Raw genomic sequence first — 21,937 nt, 5'->3', positions numbered from 1 at the left:
TCCAGATGAGGTTTGTGCCTTCGGATATGCTTCCCGATGAACGTTTGTGCTGTAGACTGTGACTTTCAAAATTCATCACTTAATCTGGGGCATGTAATGCCACTTCAACTCATCTTTTCAGATTGTATCAGTTCTCGGTTAATTTTATTCATCCATCGTTAACAGAATGTTTCCGTATTTTTTTTTTTCTGCGCCTTTTTTTCCACGTAGGTTGTCTGGGAGTCCAGATGCACTCCTCCTGAAGTTTCTGACAGGCATAGTTGCTGTTTCAATTTTCAGCATCTGGTTTATGGTATTGACTATCAGGAGTGTTTTGGTTTTAGATTTGTAGTGCTAGTATCCCTGATACTGAAGTGCTGATGGCTGTAGTGCTCCTTGACATAAGGACTGGTGTCACTGATCCTACCAGGCTACGGACTGAACAGATTTTGAGTACGTGTTTTTATGGAAGAGGACACCTATGTATTTTATTTTACATCCCTATGAATCTTGCCTGTGTTGCTACAACAAGTATTTGCGCATGAAAGCAGTTGCACTGATTCTTTTCTCCCTTTCTGGAAGTGTAGCATGGCCCCTGGATTTGTGTTTTGATTGATTTGTTTCTTTATCTTGTCTTCTGAAGTTCATAAAACTGCACAGATTAACCAGTTCAGAATTTGGTCCCTTTGGTGTTTAAGTGATGTTCTGAACCTGCTTATTAAATGTAGATTAATGTTATGAACTCATACATGGTTCTCCTACTTGAACTGGAAGTGTTAATTTTACTGTGATATATAGCAGAAAATGGAGATTTTTCACTGTGGGTGTAAAAGGGCTACTAACTTGGGAGAAAACAAAAAGGTCATGTTAATCATTCAGATTTTATAATTTGTCATTGAACTTTGAAATACCTGTGTTATTGAATTTGTAGGAAAGGAGATTTTTGGCTTGAGTTATGACTATAGTTGCTAAAGAGAAGAAACATCTTATGCTGTTGCTACTACATTTACGTGTTTAGGCTTCTTTAGTTCCACTATTAGTGTACCGCTTTCAGTCATGAGACTATATGCATATTGTTAAATATGCATATATGTTTATATGTGTATGTATACATATGCACGCGTGCACACACATAAAAATGTGTATATATATCTCCTCAGTGGGTAGCTTCATAAATAACTTAGTAAAAAAAAAAAAAAAATTTCTTGTGAGACTTCTACATATTTTTATTCTTAGTAGTCTGAAACAAATATATTAGTGTTGTAATTTTTTCCAGCGCGTCACTATCTTGAATGTTAGGAATTTTTTTCGTATCTAACTTGAATCATCCTTTCTGTAATTTAACCCTGTAACTATTCAGAGTGCACGTGGGAAAAGGCTATACCGGTTAAGGTGGCTACGAATTTTTGGTAAAGATTTTGCTAAACAAAAACCTTTTAAAAATGTTTTTATGAAAACCTTTTGACATTACCAAAATATTTATGTATTTATGAAAGTTTTAACAAAATATTCCTTAAATTTTATTGAAACCGTTTATAAAACATTCACGTCTGAGGTTACCTAACTTTTGTTTACTATGCATCATGTCTATGTATGAAGAAACAGATTTTTCTAACTAAATGTAAAGAAGACCCGTTGCCAAAAAATAATCTGAATAATTTTAAAGGGCAAGAAACTTGATCGGAAATGGGACTGTTTTCCCAGAATTATTTTTCTCTTTTTTGTAGTCGTCGTGTCAGTCCATAATCTCCTTCTGTTAATATGAATATTTTATCCAAAGGCAGTTGTGCTTTCTGTTTTCTTAAATAGTTACTTTATGTGTAGCCTAATAGTTAGTTATTTTTTTTAACCAGCTTCAGGCTCTTCTTCAGATATGGCCCAAGCTGCTGCCTAGAGAAGCATTAGAGTTGCTGGATTTCAATTACCCAGACCAGTATGTGAGAGAATACGCAGTGGGCTGCTTAAAGCAAATGAGGTGAGTATGTTGTATTAGCTCAGCATTCAAGAATTATTAGGGGGAAAACTTAATTCTGTTTGTCAACAGGAGGGGAAAAAAAAAAAAAAAAAAGGACCCAAAGAAGAAAGATTTCAACAGGCTGCCTGCCCCGTGCAGGTGCCCGAGTAAAGCATCCTTTCTAGATAGGCAAAATGGCAGCCAAATCAAACCTCCTTATTCGGCTGTTGCATCCTGCTCAGCGCGCACAGCCAGGGTACGGTTTCCCGGAGAGGGGATACGTGTTCTTGTCTGTCTTGGACAAAGGGAAAGCAAGACAGTGTGTGAACTTTAGAGACAAAACGTTACAAGAGTCAAATACTGTAAGAACTGCCATCCAACCACCTCTCTCTCACTCTCAGGTATTATCTGCTTTGTTTAATAGAAGTGTAAGCTGCAACTTATGATTTAAAGAAGAAAAAAAAGGAGAGAACTGCGGAGTTGTTTGTTCTTCAGGGTAGCCTTTGCTATCTGGAGTTCTTCCTTTATCATATATAATTTTTCTGTTCATTACAACTTGGGGCAAGATTTGTTTAACCTTATCATTTGCAGCATTGCTGCTTACTTCCTGTCCTTGAATTCTATGTTCTCTACGGTGAATATTTTAATGATTAATTTTTTAATGGTCAAGGCTAGATTTTTTGGAAAAAAAAATATTTTGACTTCTTTCAAGAGTAAACAAGTAATTTAGCTGTTGGGCTAGCCTAATAACGTTGAATTGTTACATCTGGAATTAGTATTCTTAGTTCTGTCTCTGAAGCAAAATTATGTTCAACTGAGTATCAGAAAATCAATTTCCAAATTCTTTAAAAAGTTCACTGAAGGCAGCTGGTAAAAACTGCAACCTAAAGGTGATCTTTTCAGGATCCTTTCCTTTTAGGTTTGATGGCCGTAAGGCTCTGCCAGAGGTGTGACTGACTGATTAATCAGTCTGCCTGGCAATTTTGCCCTCAACTGTGCATTATTTTTCTTTTCCATGTGCCTGAAAGATTGGGACACTTTTGCTATTGAAACTAGGTCTGTTATAGTTGGATTTGTCATATGCCTGTGGATTTCTAGAATGTTGTTGATCTAAATCATCTGTTAATAACTGGTTTTCTGTGCCTCGTTCTAGTGATGAAGAGCTCTCTCAGTATCTTCTTCAACTTGTGCAAGTCCTGAAATATGAACCTTTTCTTGATTGCGCTCTCTCCAGATTTCTACTAGAGAGAGCGCTTGCTAATAGGAGAATAGGGCAGATGTTGTTTTGGCATCTAAGGTAAGACTATCTCCCTTCCGTCTTTCTAAACCTGTCATGCCTTGGAGTTGTAGTAGGCAGATCAAGAGGTTTCTTTCAAATATGCTTTCTTGAGGATTTTTGTGAATGAGCTGTTTTGCCCATAAGAAACAACTGTAGTCCTCTGCCTTGTGTTTCTTTACCTGTGGCATTTATAGATCAAAGCAACCTTATAGTTAAAAATATACTGCTGTATTTTCTCATCCATTGTCTGAGGGAAGCGTTCCAAACTGTCTTCAGCCCTACCTAACTGGTGAATTAGATATATATATTTAATCTTTATGTTTTTGCTGTGCTTGCAGTAGAAATACAATATTTATACCTCACAGCTAGGGGAAAAAATTGCTTTGAAAGACTAACAGAAAATCAAAGCAGTTCAGTGTGTAGTTGCCTCTTTTTGAGGACCAGTTCCATGAATGGCAGTTACCTTGTGGCATGGGCTATAGCCTGATTCTGTATGCAAAATGCAACTTGTTTATTTTAATATTTCTGAATTAAAAGAGCAAGTACTATACACAAATGTGTTGGACGATAATTAGCTTTGCTCTAATGTCCGTGGGTTTGTTTCAAAGTGTTCTTCCTCAGGGAAATTTTTTTTCCTCTTATGAATGTTCGAGATTACGCAGTTTAACCCAGCCCTGCCTCCCAATATCATCATCTATAGCTTATGAGTACTACTTTCTGCAGTAAAAAGGGTTTCTGAAAACAAATATCCAATCACTCTCTTACACTATTGCCTCTAGAACGATCCTAGACCTTGAAACAGGTGGCATGCATTGAAATTAACCCTTTCTCATGAGAATTCAGTCCATAAGTTTTACGTTATTTCTTATAAAATAAAATGGTGGATTTAATCTAACTGTCAGTGAGGTGTTTTGTTTTTAGGTATATTTTTTTCTATGTTAATGGCTTGTAAAATTCTAATCTGTAAAATGATGTGGTATGTCTTGGTAAATGAGCAACTTTTCTCCTGTGATGTTCCCTTATAGGTCAGAGATTCATATACCTGCTGTTTCAGTGCAGTTCGGTTTGATACTTGAAGCTTACTGCCGAGGAAGTGTTGCACACATGAAAGTGCTTGCTAAACAGGTATAGACTCCTCATCGCCTTTCGATCTTGACTTACTCTAGTTTACCCCTGAAATAATTATTCCATTGCTCCTATGGGGCGTATCAGTTACTTTGACAAAGTACATCTCTTGAGGGGGATAAAAAGAAAAGAGAGAAAGAAATGGATGTAGTAATGGAGCAGCCCTCCCTAGGACGGAAAGCAACCAGCTCTGTTGGGCCTCAGAGATCAGGAGCTATGGTGTTCTCAGGTATGCGAGATACTTTCAACAGCATGCATATACTCTCAGCAGGGCAGTAGACTATCTGGGTTATTAACGGAAGAAGCGCCCTTAGAACTTCTTTTTATTTTTATTTTTTTCCAGCAAGAGCAGCTTGTTTAATAGAAGCTATTGCTTTTCTATGTGAACTTTATATAGATGACTCCAGGATTACTTCCTACAGCTTTGGCTTTTGTTAAAAACTAGTGATGCAAGCAAACTGAAGTTGTGCTGTAATGTAGCATTCCCTGGAAATAAAGCTGTTGAAGTAAACCAAATACTCGTTTTAGTGCTAATATAGATGTACCAGTAAAAAAAAGAGGAGAATGGTTTACCTTTTAAATACACTTAATTGCATAAGTGTATTGGCAGGTCATTAGCAGAGACGCTCACAACTCTTGTTCTGAAGGCTCTAATGTAATTTTAACAGTTAATTTGGATTTCTGCCATAAAAATCTGTGAAAAAAGATCTCTTTTGAAATAATATATTTGCTATATCAGCCAAAGTAAAGCCACAAAAAACCCAACCCAGTAGATGTTGTCTGACAGTTGTTGTTTATTACAGTGTTGATGCTGTCTACATTGAAACTATGCCTCAAGGGGCAAATGAGACAGGAATGTACCATTGTACTCTTTACTACTGCAGTTCCCCGAGCACCGAGAAGACTGTCTCTTACAAAGTGTTCTTAGTATTGTCAAAATCATAAAACGATGAGGTGATGAAATGCTTTAAGCAATAGACCTGAGGTCACTAAAGTTTTTGTGCACTTCACAGGAAACAAATGTCACTAGAATCAAAGAAGGGGCAAAAAAATTCCCAACTGTGCAAACACGGAAGAAATTCAAAGTAGAAATACTTCAAAAAGTTCCTGTTTGTACAGCACAGGTTCCATTTTGTTCCCTTGTCAGCGATGTTTGTACAGCTCCTAGAATAGTGGAAAAGCAGAGCGCGTTTGGTTTGGACAGATGGCTGACCTGGCAGGTCTCCACTGCCTCAGTTTTATAATCAAACTGCATACAATTTCCCCAGCATCCTGCCTCGCAGGGTTCAGTCTATCTGTGAAAGCGGTAAGTTTTGACTCAGCACCTTACAAGTTAGACTGAAGCTTCCTTGTATAGAAATCAATTTTTGCAAGTATTACGTTGATACTGTTTGATAGAGAATATGCGTATTACTGAGCAAGTTAACTGTGGCTCTTTTAAATATGGTTTATGGTTATAATAAGTATTTTCTAATCGGCTAACAACTGGCTTTGGAGGTAGATGCAGTGTAGAAGTGCTGTTTGTTGTATGCGCAGTAGGTGTGTTGCCAAGGGGCTTTGCTGTGTTAATGTTATGTACGCTTATGTCTCTGCAGCTAGTTTACTTGTTTTCTTAGATGGTACATACCAGTAAAAAGCTTGCTAAAACAGGAGAAGGGAAAAAAGGGGTTAAACCTACCTGTATTGCCATAAATAATTGCCTTATTGCACATTGTAAAACTGTTGTTTAGATAGTACGTTATGATTAGGAATAACCTAATTGATTAGAGTATTTAAGCTTATACTCAACTTCAACAGGATTTTAATAAACTAATGTTTAAGAATCTGCTCTGCAAAACTTAAGCATGTGAAGTTATGCATCTGCAGTTAGTCATATAGCTGTATCGGACTGCGTGCAGTTGGCCACGTTTAGAACTGAGCGCGTACAGTGAAATATCTGCATCCATGCCTCGCTTCGAATAATGTTTGGTTTTGTAAAGGTATGAAGCGCTCAGTATATCTGACTTCAGTATGAGTGGGGAGACCCCTATGTTATGTTCTATTGAACGTGTGTGTGGCCGAAAAGGGCTTTATATTTTGAAAAAGGAACTTGCATGAATGTATCATACATTAACGTATCTCATACCTTTTTTGAAAATATTAAGTCCCACTTTCAAAAGTGACGTGAAGTTTACTGGATTTTTATTTGTCTTTATTACTTAAAAATATAGGACTTCTGGGATGTGGATGCTTTAGAAAAGGTTATTCTTTTTTTTATTTTTTATTTTTTTGAAGTGCAGTCTCCATTGCCATCTATTGTTACTGTTTTAAAAGAAGCTATTATTTAATTCTGTGGTTAACAACTTCTAAGATTTGTTTTGAAATGGGATTCTGTGTATCATATGGTGTGAGATAACTTTTAAAAATAAAATATCTCTTTCAGGTGGAAGCCCTTAATAAAATGAAGACTTTAAATAGTCTAATTAAGCTGAATGCCATGAAACAAAGCAAAGCAAAAGGAAAAGATGCAATGCACACGTGTTTGAAACAAAATGCTTACAGGGAAGCACTTTCTGACCTCCAGTCTCCTCTGAATCCTTCTGTTATACTTTCAGAACTGCAGTAAGTTAAGAATGAGTGAATGAATACAGTTCCCTGTAGATATTGTAGGGAGACAGTAAAGCAGAAGGTGTATGTGCTCTAACTTCTTTTGATGATGCTGTTCAGCAGATGTGATAACAAGATAAATTCTCTAGGGTGAGAGGTGGTCTGTTGGGAATCTTCCTAGCTGTCTGAGCAAATCTTCACCTTCTTGAGGTTAAGATATCAGTTAAGTTTGAAGATTTTTGCAATTCACCTTACACTTCACCTCGGTATTATCTGACCTCAGAGATAATCATATTTAAATATAAGCCTAAAGTGAATTAGGCTGTGTTCTTCTATTTACCACAATAAGGACAAAAACCATTAAAACATTTAACAGGACTTAAATATAAACATAAAACTCCTTTTAAAAAAAAAAAAAAGGTGAGAGAATATAAAAGGAAGACTACATATTTTCTCTGAAAATATGGGTGTTTAGTTTAGACATAAGACATATGTATGCCAATCATGGTATCTAATTCATTTGGTATATAACAAATATGTTCATTATTTGGTAAGCACTGATAGTATAGTAGTGCAGTGAAAGCACAGATAACATTTAAGTATTTCCGGACTGGAAGCCTACGTTTTCTATCCTGCCTTGAACAATATTTAACTTATTCAATTGAATTATTTTTATTTGACTAAAATGTTTGTTGTATTTTCTTCTAGTGTTGAGAAGTGTAAGTACATGGATTCTAAAATGAAGCCTCTGTGGATAGTATACAACAATAAGATGTTTGGGGGAGATCTTGTAGGGATCATCTTTAAAAATGGTGATGGTAAGAAATGTCAACAATTTAACATTTTTGCTTCTCCTCCTTTGTTCCCACACTTGCGCTTTAGCTGTGTTGCTCTATGTTGTCATAATTTAAGCATGTATTACGCTAGCACTGATAAGCAAATTAACCATTTTCTACTGATTGAGTTGCAAAGCCTAAATTTTATCAGTCAGGATGACATAATTATTGTTAACAGCACTTTAAACTTCAGGACTGACAAGGGATTTTAGATAGCTGTTTCCCAAAGCCTTAGATACAGTAGGCAGTTTGTCTACAATACGATCAGAAATTGAAGTAGCATTTTCGACTTTCCGTTACAGATCTCCGGCAGGACATGTTGACGCTCCAAATACTGCGTTTGATGGATGTACTTTGGAAAGAAGCCGGTCTGGATCTCCGGTAAGGTTCTCTTCAGGGTGGGTTTATTTGAATGAAGAGTCCACTTCTACCAGTAAAGCTTTTCTGTTTTTAAATCTCTTCCTAGCTTTCCCCTTTCTAAACTTCTATAACAATGCCTGAAGTTTTCAGTTGTCATAGCCAAGGTAAACAGGCTATAGAAAACAGTCACCGTAACTAGTCAGATGGCTTCTCTTTTCAGTGCATTCTCCAAATGGCCCACATTACAAAATAATTTAGCCTTGGAAAGAAATAGTGGAAGATGTGAAGTGAAACATTAGGGTTTTTATTTGTCATACAAACAGGATGTTTGTCCTGGTGCACCATATCTCTTAATAGCGCGTGTAAGTTGCCGTGTTGATTATAAACTGCACTGTTCTTTTTAGTATACTGTTTTCATCCTTTGAAAGTCCACCAGATAAAAAGCCTTTTATGAGGTAAAGAAATAATCCCTGACTTAAGGGTCCAGCAGGCAGGCTTTATGACTTTTGTTGTTATTGTGAGTGACCTTTCCAAAATGAGGTGTTTTTATAAACTCCTCATGTAGCAAACTTATCTACTAACTGCCTTTGATTTTCTACCATAAACATAGGTGGGGATTCGCTTAGCGATCAAGGGAATTACAACCCTTCTTAAGTTCTAATACACATATGCAGATGAGGTGCAAACATAACACATCTGCCAGCCAGTGAAGAGGTCTTTGTGTTAATTAAAAAAAAAAAAAAAAAAAAAGTCTGTTTGGTGACTGAGTGCTACTGCCCAAAAGTTAGATCGAGATTCCCTGACAGGTAGTTATAACAGGCAAAAACCTCTCAAGAAATTAGGTAGTTTTAAGTATTGGTAAGTTTGGGGGGGGGAGGGGGAGATACTGAGACTGGAACTAGGCTAGGACTGGGAGATTTGAGATTCGTTATCATAGAATGTCAGTGCCAGATTGAGAATTACCAGATTTGTGGAAGACCCAGACAATCAGATTCTTCTTTTTTTTTTTTTCCTTTCATCTTTTTTTTGTTTAAAAAAAAAAAAAAAAAGGTTTGTGCAGCCATGGCCACAAATGAATGTGTTCCTATTTAAATAAATTTTATGCTTGCTATCTATTTCTAACAAAATTTAACAGAGGAATGTCAGTCTTCTACATATTAAATACATAAAGGCTTTATGAAAGCGAGGGGCTTGGAAGAGGAGGAGAGAGAGCTGTTTATGCTCCTGTTCTAGGGCGGCTGCTGCAGCAAGAGGCTTTATGAAGGAGATTATGATGGTCAGGAATAGTCAGCATGGATTTACCAAGGGTATATCATGCCTGACTAGCCTGATTGCCTTCTAGGATAAAATGACTGGGTTTGAGGGAGGGGAAGAGTAGCAGATGTCCTTACCTTGACTTCGGCAAGGTTTTTATCTCCACCTCCCAAAATATGCCTGCCACCTGATAATTTCTTTAATTACTGCAGGTTTCTGTATTCCATGCTTCTATATTAGCATAACTATATTTTCTTTTCCTTTTCTAGTAATTCTTAGCTTTTTACCTTTTTCATCACTGCTGAAATTTGACTTGGTCAAATAGGTGCATGTTTGTGACAGTCTTCAAATTGTGCTTTTAGATTCCAGTCAAATGAATGTATTTCTCAACCAGCCGTTATAAAGTCAGTGGAGAATAAGTACGATTTCCTAGCGTATTTAGTACTTAAGAGACTTTTATGGTATTGAAGTGATACATATGGGGGGGGGTGGTTTCTTCCATTTCTGCTTCCTCAGAGCAGGTTGTGTGAGGATGGAAACTCATCGTTTAAGTATTGTCTTAAGGCAGAAGTACTCAGCTCAGTAAGAATCTTCTCATTTGTGCTGCTTCTTCTGCAAAACCAGTTCTTTCAAAATGAAGTGGCTAACTTTTCCAAGGTATTGCAAGCATGGTAATTTCCAGTATTTGTGAACTTGTTAGATAATAATGAGGAAGGCTGTGAGATTTTCATTTGTTTATTATTTCCTTTGTTAAGCTTCTAGAACTATGTGTTCTCCCATGTAAGCTAATCATTTTTTAATCAGTTACGCAAATAGCAGTGAACTCAACTACTTCTTGTAATAGCTGCTTTTTCTTTTTCCTTTGAGTATTCCTCATATTTCTGTTTACAGCAAAAGACCTACAGTCAATGTGAGCATCTTCAGTGTATATCTTGAAGTCCCACTTAGCATTCTTTCCTCGATAAAACACTACTTGGATATCAGAAAACACTTTTCAGGTAGAAATAGCTTTCTGTGTTCCAAAGTCTCTTGCAAAACAGCTTTCTTATCTTCATACTACTTAACTTCATTGTTCAACACTGTAATACCCACCTCTACTAAGGAGGGAGCTTTTCTAGCCAAATCCACGCACAATTTTTAGCTAATAGAACTCTCAAGTTCTAATATCTCTTTAGAAATATAGTTCTAAAGAAGATACTGAACGTCACGTTTTTTAATCAACCATTTATAGGCTATAAAGTCCGTCTTGTGTGCCTGCGAAACACAGAGCTCTAATCCTTTGCGCTTTGTGATTTTAAACTACTATTTATAAGGCTAGCAGTACTCATTTAAATGTTTTTTGAGACGTTTCAGTTGGATTCTTGGAACTTATCTTTTCAAATTTGGTTGTTGAAGCATAATAGTGTTAGTTTCACAAGGCACATAACATCAGCCCACGCAGATAAGTAAAATTATAAACTGGTTATCCATCAGGAAAAAATGCTACTTGCAGAAAGATTCCTTTTATTGAAGTATGGAATGTAGTAAGAATGTGAATAATAAATTGCTTCTGGAAGTGTACATTTGCTAGGAGGTAGCTGAGTGTGTGCTTAGTTGCAGTAAAGTTGAACACTGAGGGAACTTAAATAATTTATATCATTATAAATAGACTGTGCAAAGACCGATCCAGCAGTTAGGGGCAAGGACAACCTCTGGCAGCCATGGAATCCCAGATGAGGCATTTTTTTGGTTGCTGCCTTCCCAAAAGCAGAGTTTGTGGTTCCAGCCAGGCCCACACACTGTGCCTGGCAAACAAGAATGATGTTTGGAAGTCATTACGTATACTTTCCCTGACTAATGCTTTGCTTTTTTTTTTTTTTTTTTTTTTTTTTTAAAACTTAGCAAAGGAAACCCTATTGTGTCCAAGGATTTTCCTTAAACTCTCTCAAGCACAAAAAAGGAGAAAGAGGCAGTTCCTAATGAGAACTGAACTTCTATAACTGGCCTCTTTTATTTCCTTACTTAACTGGGAGCATCTTCCTTTCATTCATCTTTTCTTAGTTATGATTGTAAAATAAAACTCGGGGATTGAGGCAGGACTACAGTTCTGCATCTGTCAAAGAGATAGCAACCAGGCAGTTGCCAAGGAATGGCTCTGAAATAGTCCATATTGGCAAGAGAGTTGGGCAAAAAGCACTTCCCAGCACCTGAAGTGTAAGGATGCAGCTAGGAGGGATAAGACTGGGGTCTCTAATCCAAGTTTGCAGTCTACATGCATCTAAAGAAGAATTGACTCCAAAAGCTCTGAGCTGCTGCAGCTGAGTTGCACTGTTCATTAGTCTGAGCTTGCTGCCTTGCTTCTCTTTGCTTGGGAAAGAGACATCAGTGTCAGGAGAAACAGTAGTGTCAGATAGTTCTGTTTTCCTGAAAAATACAACTTCACCTATCCATTCCAAAGAGCAGAGTCTTGTCTTCTTGCCATGGACCATCCTTTGAGGCTTGGATTTTGCTGAAGCTGTTGTTTCCCTTTTTTCCTTTTGTGGATGCATAATGGGTTCTCTGCCTTTCAACTTTTCTCTCCTACAGAGTGTTTGATAACCCCATTCCGTAGAAGCAGGACTTCTAACTTGTTTCACTGCTGTAAGAGGAGAAACACTTGCTGTTTGTCTCAGCCTCTTCTCTGAGAAGTTACTCCGATCAGGAATATCTTGCTGCAGTAGATTTTGCCGCTTCTATGAAGCATGGATCAAATAGGAACTAATATGCTGCCCTCGGGGAGTCTGGGATAGGATCAGTTTCCTTATAACTGCACTACAGTCCACAGCTGGTTTTTTGGTAGTAATTTTAAATGAAACCTTAGCCCAGTTTGTCTTCTGTTAGGATCCTAAAGCCAGCACAGTATTGCCAGTGGCACTAAGTATGTATTGTTCTTGAGCTCTGCAAAGCCTAAGAGGGAGGGAGGAAATTTTTTTTTTTTTTCAGTGGTCAACTAATTTGTCTCGTGAATAAGTTGACCTCTTTCACGCGTGGTGTGTTCTGTTGTGTAGATTCCTGCGTGCACGTTCTGGCTGGATATTGGAACGAGACCAGGGCTCATATCAGAGAAGTGATTGTGTGCAGGAGGGAGCAAGAGCATGCTCCAGTAGGTCCTTCATCCTGAGCTCTCACTGGATCAGGGCTGTAGAGTGCATAACTGAATAAATTTCAGATGCAGGCTGCATCTGCTTATCAGTACAGACGCATCCATCAGATGGCAGAGTCTACCAACACTGCGCTGACGCTGGAGGAAGTCTGAGTCAGAATTCAGGTCATCTTAGACGTCGGTCAGTCAATTACCAGAGAGGAGTTATAAAACCACAAAACCCACATTGCTTTATTAATCCCAGTACTTTAAAAAACAATCAAAAAACCGACCTACCTGTTCATTTCTAGGACAAACTGTTACTCTAAAATTCAGCAGGAAGTAGTTGGCCTAAGAAATTAGCAACAATGTGGAACTGAACTTAGTTCTTTGTATACTTTAGTTGTTTTTTTAACTTTAAATATGGGCAGTCATGGAACAAAGTTACTCAGTTAAGCGGTACTTATATAGAGATTGCATCTGCAGAGTGGCAGAACGAGACTTTCAGAGAATTAAGTCCTCTCAAGAGTCACAACTTCAAGTTACTTTTGCTTGAAAAAATTAAAAGCCTGAAATCATGTGTGCACATAATTGTAATAGATGACAAAACTTTCCATTATTTTTATGAGGAAATTTTAAATATTGGGAATATATCGCAGCAGAGGAGCATACCATCTGTTTTCCCAAGCATGCTCTTCTGTGGGCTCTGTGGTGTTGCAGCTCTTATGAGAGTAAACCTTGCACCAAAAGGTACTTGCGTTGCTTTAGCTTTATTGCAGTTGTGCTGAAGGATAAATTGGTAAAGTAACAGAGCAACAAAAAAAAATAAGTTTGAGGAATTTGATCTATGTCAAGTGATGTTTACCGTGGTAAACTGTTGTAAAAGTATTCCGTACTCAGTTACTTTTGGAACAGGTAGAGGGAGTTCCTCCAAACTGCTTTTTAATTTCGTTGCCCATCTGTATTGAATTTTCATTTTTCTCCTTAGTATGTGTGAAGTCTGATGTTGGGGTCTGTGTGAATGAAATGAGTTTACAAAAACATTTGAAAATACCTTTGTTACAGGTCTAAGGAATCTTTTTTATTTTGAAATTGCTCGACTGGAAATTACAGAGAATGTGTTGATAAAGCATTGTATTTGGAAAGACACTGCCTTAGAGAATTAAAATCCTGAAATAAGGATCAGTATTAAAGGGAGGGAAAAGATTCTTTATGATGTTTGAGAAGAATACAGTGAAGAAAGAAAAACTTTATATCCTGCCCAGGATCGGTGTATTGGTCTGTCAGTGGTCTGCCAGTGGCATTAAAAAGCAGGGAACGTATCCCAGTGACAGATGTTGAAGTCAGAAAGACCAGGATGAGATGGAAAGGGCCCTGAGGGTTTGTCCCTAACTTGACTCCTGTCAAACTGTCTCTCTGACAAGGATGTTTTTTCCTTTAGTTGTAAGCACACAGTCCTCAAGGGGCTGAAGGCTTTCATCATTGCTTGCTTTTGAAGGGGAAGTTGTTGGACGTGTGCCCAGTTAAGCTGCAAGCAGGGTGGGTTGAAATGCCGTGGAAGAGGGCCAGCATGCACTTTAACCTGGCAATACTTGGCTTACGTTTGTCATGTCGTGATAAGGATGGGCAGTGCTTCCTTGGAGCGTGAATGCTGGCGGGCTGTTACAGATGCTCTTCTGTCCATGGTGAGAACCCTTTGGCCTAGAGAGTTGGGATTTTTAATTGGGAAATAGATGAGAACAAACAGAAAGAAGGATCCAGATCTGCACTTCTTTTTGAATCCAGTTTTCAGTTCACTTTGCTGTCGGTGGAAAAGGATCTCCAACTATATGTTTATTAGTACTTAAACCACTCCAGTTGTGCGTTAAAGAAATACGGTTTCACCACTGTTGAGAAAATGTTTAGTTTTCTAACAGCTGTTATGTTAAAAAGTTCTCTTTAATGTCATTTGGATTTTTTCCATAGGGCTTGGGATAATGGACTGTGTCAGTGAAGGGGCAGCAATCAAAATTAATATCTGTTAAATACAGGAATGCTGCTGAAGCTGTTGTCAGTTGTGCTTTCTCTTCATAGCTATCTATATACACGTATAAATTTACTTCGCCCTACGCATTTTTTCTAGGGCCTGTAGGTTATTTCATGGCAGCCTGTAGCTCATACCCCACAGTCAGGTTTGCATGGGCATCCGTTTCTTTACACGTGGATCCACAAACAGAACCGAGAGAATGTTCTTGACCTGACCTGCCTCGTGCGAGTGCGGAGACCTCACCTTCTGGGCAGTGCCTTGAAAGAGTTTGCTTTAAGTTTCCATTGTATATATTGACATTGCATCGAAGTTTCTGTTCCATTTTGCATTTTAGGCATCTGGAGTGAGATACTGTGAGGAGGCTCAGTGGGTTTTTTGGTTTTTTTGGAAGTATGATGGTTTTACTCTTCAAAAAGTGAAAGAACTCCTTTGGAAAAATATGCTTATCTATATAGATGAATCTCTCCTTGCTGTTTATCTGTCTTTCCTTGTTTACAATATAATTGCCTTAAAATAAGGAAAGAATTTTTTTTTTTTTAACTAGGCATAGCGTATAAACGCACAGGAAAATTCTTATAAATCGGTCAAGATACATTCCTGTTCTTCATTAGGCTTCTATGTTTAAAGTTATTTAGTGTTAGAAGATATTATTTTTAGGTGTTACATACTTAAATACTGTGTGTTAAATGCTTAAAAAGGATTTTCTAGCATTTTTCATTGAAATAGGAGAAAACATAAAAGAGCCTGCTTTCCATTTACACAGATAACCTACTATCTAGAATGAACACGAATGAAACTTTATTGTCCAGTTAGCCAGTAAATTAACAAATGAAAAGAAATAGCTCCCTCTGTAGCCTTTCCCACCTCATTACAGGTAAAAGGGAAAAATAATTGTTGCTCAAAATTTCTTTTTAAATATGTTAATAGCATCAAAAATTTTTTTTCAATTAATTGCTTGTGTTCTACGTTTGCAAGCAATACCTGTGTGCCAGCTTTTGAGTTTAGCGTTCAAATTAACATGAACGTTGAGCCCTCACAGTGTTGATATACGAAAGAATCAATGCTTATTATTTTTGTTTTTAACATTAATCTTTGTTTTGTTTCAGGATATTGCCGTATGGTTGTTTAGCAACTGGAGATCACTCTGGCCTAATTGAGGCTGTCTCTAGTTCAGAAACCATTGCTGACATTCAGTTAAATAGTAGCAATGTTGCTGCTGCTGCTGCCTTCAACAAAGATGCTCTCTTAAACTGGCTGAAGGAATACAATTTGGGGTAATTTCTACAATACTTTTCTCATCTATACTGTAAGCTACAAAATTCCTTGGTGACTGAGGCATGTGTGGCTCTTCTGGCAAAGTCTTGCTCAGATCCAGATTGTCCTTGGCATTCAAACAATGACCCAGCCCCAAAGGCTGGAGAGCTCTAGAAAAATAAATGAGTCTCATGTCTTGGTGCTGTTGTCTCTAATAACGTTTGCACATCTGCCATTCTCCATAGCTATTTTCTTGTATTATTTTCTCTCAAATATTTTTAATTTTACATCATCCTAATGGGCTTCTAGTTTAAGCAAGCAACAGTCTTTTTTTTTTGTCTAAAGGCACAAGATGAATAACCAATATCATGCACCAATTACTTGTCTTTGTATTTTTAGAGATGACTTGGATCGAGCCATTGAAGAATTTACTCTGTCTTGTGCTGGCTACTGTGTAGCTACTTACGTACTGGGGATTGGTGACAGACACAGTGACAACATCATGGTCAGAAAAAATGGTCAGGTAAAAATCCTATTAGTAGGTAAAAATAACTACATTATCTTAATTTCTTTAGAGTCTCAGTAAAATTAAATTAAAAATATTAGTTTGAACAGACTTCCCTTAAAATTCTCTTCCGTTCTCAATAAATAGAAGACTGAAATCCAGGTGACCAGTGAAAAGAGCAACAAATGCATGTTTCATAAGCAGTTAGAGCTTAGACTATTATAGCTTAGACTTAAACTTTTATTTATGTTAAACTGTTACTAGACTTTCCATTATTTCTATTGTACTATATATACTATAATATACTATATATTATTTATATTAGACTTGATATTATTATTTATAATCAATTTATTATTATTATTAGACTGTTAAAGCTTAGGCTGTTAGACAAGTGAGACTGTTCTGTAAAACTTATTGTTTCAGAATACCTAAAAGGCCTGTTAATGTTCAGATTAATTAGGTAAAAGTCATAGTCTGGTCTCAGAGATCTTGAAAGAGATCAGCCTTTACATGAATTGTGGTTTTGAATGGTCTAGTTCTCCTGAAGTTAGGCTGTACAGCCCAGCCAGCACTGCAAAAATTTTAAATGGGCAACTAACTCAGTAACGATATAACTTTGTGACTCTAGGTCTCAAAACCTAGGACTGAGGTAATATATTTCCTGTTTAATTGTTTCTTTCTACTTTATTTTGTCAGATTTTAGTGACATTATTCTGCCTATAAAATGCTGCCTGACAAGGTTATAAAAGTGAGAATTTTATAGATTTATTTGCGATGTTCTTATCCATGACACTGTTCTTTTTTTGTCAGTTAAGTTTTTATCTACTGCAAAAAAAAAAGTTAATATGCCTTTCTCTTTCAGTCTGAAATGAGAGAGCTGTCACAGATTCCTTGAGATTAACATAAATTCCTACTAGCTTTGCTCCTGACTTTGTAGGAAGCCTTTGGATGCTATGACGTTGAGCCTCAGGAGCTCTATAGCGGGTTCGTTTTTTCTATCTGACGTTACCTATGTGATGTCCATTGGGAGACGTCAGAAGTTTGAAGCTGCGATAATCTTTTCCGTGTTGCTTTGTAGCAATAGTTGCTCATAAAAGCCTGGATGTTGTCACTGACTTTTTTAAATAAATCTTGAAACGTGATGAAACTAAATACTCTCCAAGAGTTGCATCTTATGCAACCACCTGCTGAAACCACAGGCTGGAGGTTACGGAGAGCAGCATTATGAATTAACTGTTGTTGATAACGGAAACTTTTACAGATATTAGAAAAGGGAAGTATTTCACTTGAGAAATTAATTTTCACTTCTACTTTTTAGCTCTTTCATATAGATTTTGGGCATATTCTTGGAAACTTCAAGTCCAAGTTTGGAATTAAAAGGGAACGGGTACCTTTCATTCTTACCTATGATTTCATTCATGTCATTCAACAAGGAAAAACGGGGAACACCGAGAAATTTGGTCGGTGAGTGTTATTTTAATTTTTTCCTTTTGTAGCTGAGGAGATCTTTGATTATTTCCAGCATAGCCAGTGACCTCTCTGGGTTTAGTTGCTGGCTTCTATATGTGTCAAGTGTGGTCGCGTGTTTATAATACTTTTTACTTCCCTACCTGAGACAGAACAGACATACAAATGCCTTCATACATCAAACTGCAGCCCTGCAGTGGAAAGATACAGTTCCTTTTTTATCTCCTCTGATAGGAAATAGCAGATCCTCCCCCCCCCCCCCCTTTTTTTTTTTTTTTTTAAACCTTAAGGCAGGCTATTGTTCAAGTAAGATGAAGCACTGGACGTAAACAACAGGTTCCCTGCTGTTCTTTCTACCCATCAATGCATGTTCAATATGCTAATGAATCATGACCCTAATTGTTTAGGAATATACGAGCATGCGTTCATAATCCAAGACTTCTGCATGCCCCTTCCCCACTTGAGGGAGATAGCTACAACAGAAGACAAAGATATGTAATGAGGGAACGCTACCCTCTGTGGTCCTACTTATCATAGTTTGGTTCCCCCCCTTCTCTACCATTCTTGTCAGTTGATGGGAGAGTCATTCTGGATGTTTTGCCTTCACTTTGCTATCAGTCTTCCCAGGAAGAATTTGTTGATAAAGACGTGAGATTAAGTTTTTAGGTATAGCTTGTCAAGTCTTATGGCTACTTCTGGGAAAAGAAGCTATAAATGTGTTTGTAATGTATGTCTAGGTAGACTGGAAGACAACTGCCAGAGACTCATTCCTTTCCTGGAGAGTAAACAAATCAACCTCTAGCTTCTTTTAAAAACATGAAGTCAAGTTAGATGACTCTGCTCTTGCAAGAGCTGTAGAATAGGGAACATTTTAAATGGCGATGGGATTCTACCTTCATCTGAAAAATGGGTTCAGAAGAGAAACTATTTTTCTTTGAAGTATAACTTGATTTCTTGGTCTGAGGAGGTCTTCAGTTTTTTGTGGAAATGTACGGATTACACATTGGGAGAATGCGGTGACATATTTCAGAGACATTGAGCAAGTTCTCAAGTGTCTGCATGGTTTGGCAGTGTTGGTTCAGTTTTGAGCATGTGAGTAAGAAAGTAGGTTGGATTAGCAGAGACTATTAAAGAGTGTTTTCCCTGCCCCCCCCCCGTTATAGGTCCAACATGTTGGATCATCAGGGCATTTTACCTAACAAATTAGGAGAGGCAGGCATATTACCTTTAGCATGTTTTGCGCTTCCTGGAGAACAGTGTATTTCTTAAAGCTTTTCTACCAATGTTTTAAGGGCTTGTTAGAGAAGTATAGGACATTTTGTGGTAATGCAGTGGAGGTTCTTTAGGCGCTTCTGGGCTACTTTTTCCTACAGTTACAAGTTGTCCTTCCTATTGTGATGTTTCTACGCTATGTGTTTTAGGCCAGATAACAATATTTGGAAATTGTTGGATATGTTTATGTCAGTCGTGTAGGTTCTCATGCGTTGTATTAATTGTATGTGTTTTGTGGTTGCGTATAAAGGTTCCGCCAATGTTGTGAAGACGCATACTTGATTCTGCGAAAACATGGGAACTTATTTATTACACTCTTTGCACTGATGTTAACTGCAGGGCTTCCAGAGCTAACGTCTGTCAAGGACATCCAGTATCTCAAGGTAAAAATAAGATTTATAGCTCAGCAGGACATGCGGTTTTCCAGAATGTGAGTTCTGATTCAAAGAGAAATAAATGTTAATTGTTTTCCTAGGCCAGTTCTTCCAGGATTTCCATATAGTTCTCAAAGCTTTCTTTTTCAGCAGTATCGAACCAAGTCTGTACTTTGTGCTAGGTATCAAAGGAAGCTCTGAATGTTTGTTCCTCTCGACCATTCTGTAATGAGTTCAATGTCCCTGCACCTTACGTGCAGTCAGTTTAGGGGCGTTTGACTTCACAGCTTAGTGCAGGAGCGTAGAACTGTAAAGAAGAAAATGATTTGCTTAATTCAGGTCCAAAAATAGGTCATAAAAAGTAATCGAGGGATTGACAGCTTAGTGCCAAGGGAAAGATCTAGTGAGATTTTTAGACAAAAAGAACGGGATATGATGTTGCAACTTGATGAACACACGCAAAATTTTGCCAGGGGCCATCTTTAGATGGTCTTAGTCAGATGAGTTATCATCTGTACGTGTAGCGTTGCTCATCGTTATTGGCTGCTGAACTGCAGACTACTAGCATGTTCATCAGTAATTCTTTTGGTATTTTCAGTGAATGCTAAGCTAGAGACTAGACAACATTTTCAAAATAACTTTTGATTCATCTGCTTTCCTCTTTAGTTTTATTTTTAAACTCTGAAAATATCATTAATGTATTGATAAATGAATAATAGGGAAAAATGGAAAAATACAGAATGTGATCTGTGTTAAAATGTGAAGGGGGACATAACTATGGTTTTAAAATTCCTAACAGTACTTGTTTTCTTACTGTCTTAGGACTCTCTTGCCTTAGGGAAGAGTGAGGAAGAAGCACTAAAACAATTTAAGCAAAAGTTTGATGAAGCACTCCGGGAAAGTTGGACTACTAAAGTGAATTGGATGGCCCACACTGTTCGAAAAGACTACAGATCCTAGAAGATTTTTGGAGTTGCATTAATCTGAATGTTGCCTTGATAAGTGTTTTTAAAAGGGATCTGTAGTCTGGACCAACAAAACTTATTTTAAATAAGAAAACAAAACAACAACAAAAAGAAATGACCTGAAATAATTCCTGATTCTTTTGCACTCTGCTTCTGACTGCTTGATCCCAAGACTTTCCATGCAGATAGTAAACATCCTGGATAATCAGTTCCTGCTGACTTTGCACGCTGAGAGCTACTAGGCATTTTTTAAAATTCTTTGGTACTTTAAGGAGGTGTAAATATTTGTTTTTATATGTTAGGGTAATATACTCTAACACATTCAGGAGGTCTGAAGACCTCTGAAAGAACTGTTTTTTGTTTCAAAATCGGGACGCAAAAGGAGTAAAAATTTTTTGAGATGCTAATCTAGCTAAAAATGACCATATTGTGTGTATTTTTCATATGAATTCTGCCATACTGGCACAGATGCATTAATTCTACTGTAAATAGCAACCACAGTATCGTTGTACTACAGGGAGCTGCTTAATGTCTTATACTGCTGCCGAAAGAAGAGTAGACAGATGTTTGTAAGATTGGGGGGGGGGGGGGGGAAGTCTTTGAAAAGAATGCAGTGTCCAAGTATTCAGGGTTGCACAGTTTTGTTCCCCTGACATCAAACACGTGCACAAAAGGTCCTTTAGTAAGAGGAAAGTTAGGCCAATTCCAAACGTATCTGAAAATCCCTGCTAGAAAATGGTTTCCTATTCAACCCCTGGGGCTTTGTTGTCAACTCCTGTAAGAGGCAGATCCATTTCGTGTTCACCGAGGAGTTCCTTAAAGCCTTATGTTAGAATTTGTGTCTCAGATTAGTTGTGCCATGCAGATCTACTGACTTATAAATATGCAAAATTTTACGTAAATATATTACACATAGTGATTATTAGAGCATATGTACCAAAAAATGGAAGTGTTTGGGAAGTGAGTGTTTCTGATAAAAGATCAATCCGTAAGACACCAATGAGAAGTCATTAAACTTTTCTTTTTGTATTTATTAAAATTTGCAGCAATATTACCTTGCAAAGATATCTGTGTTTAAGATGGTTGCTGAAGAAACTGGATTTATTTTAATTTATTTGGTGAGGTACCAGGCCTTTAGGTGCTTAAATGGAGAGCAAATTTGTTTCGTGCAATAGGAACTGCTGGTTAAAAGATGTAACATACTGTTTCTGAACATCAGCAAGATAGACTTTAACTACTGCTTGTTCTCCAAAGAACACTGGTAGCTCTCAATTCTTGTTGACATTTGAAAGAGAATTAAACATATATATTTACCTTCTGACTTAAACAGTTGTTTTACATAGAAATTTTGTTTTATGTAGGAATTTAATTAAAGGTGGTTTTACTTTGTTCAGACGGAATTTTTTGGTCTCTTTTAAAGGTCAAAGACCTATCTGGAGCCAAGATAGCATTTTACATGCTGTCATGATTCTCTTGCCCTCGCTCTAGAGGTTTATTTGTCTGAAAAGACCTCTGCTTCTAGAATAGTGTCAAAGTAACGAGTGCTTAAATGTATATGTTTTTTTATAATGTAATAACATTGAAAAATGTGACATGTC

At 37.3% G+C, this 21,937-nt stretch overlaps 1 protein-coding gene across 14 annotated transcripts in view; it reads left to right on the top strand.

Annotated features, from left to right (window-relative positions):
* PIK3CB (phosphatidylinositol-4,5-bisphosphate 3-kinase catalytic subunit beta) overlaps window positions 1-21,732 on the top strand; it is a 108,302-nt gene extending 86,570 nt beyond the window's left edge. For all 14 annotated transcript variants that reach the window (XM_068954576.1, XM_068954570.1, XM_068954572.1 and 11 more), the window contains 11 exons: window positions 1,833-1,954; window positions 3,087-3,230; window positions 4,238-4,337; window positions 6,760-6,938; window positions 7,632-7,741; window positions 8,062-8,140; window positions 15,606-15,773; window positions 16,153-16,276; window positions 17,580-17,725; window positions 19,251-19,383; window positions 20,197-21,732. In XM_068954576.1, the coding sequence (XP_068810677.1) occupies window positions 1,833-1,954; window positions 3,087-3,230; window positions 4,238-4,337; window positions 6,760-6,938; window positions 7,632-7,741; window positions 8,062-8,140; window positions 15,606-15,773; window positions 16,153-16,276; window positions 17,580-17,725; window positions 19,251-19,383; window positions 20,197-20,334 (1,443 nt within the window). In that variant the 3' untranslated portion in view covers window positions 20,335-21,732. The remainder of the gene's footprint in view (window positions 1-1,832; window positions 1,955-3,086; window positions 3,231-4,237; window positions 4,338-6,759; window positions 6,939-7,631; window positions 7,742-8,061; window positions 8,141-15,605; window positions 15,774-16,152; window positions 16,277-17,579; window positions 17,726-19,250; window positions 19,384-20,196) is intronic.
* Window positions 21,733-21,937: the final 205 nt, after the last annotated feature.

This window comes from Struthio camelus, chromosome 9, assembly GCF_040807025.1.
Source record: "Struthio camelus isolate bStrCam1 chromosome 9, bStrCam1.hap1, whole genome shotgun sequence".
Taxonomy (NCBI): Eukaryota; Metazoa; Chordata; class Aves; order Struthioniformes; family Struthionidae; genus Struthio; species Struthio camelus.
The sequence above is the reverse complement of the archived record's forward strand: the minus strand, read 5'-3'. Positions and strand labels throughout refer to the sequence as shown.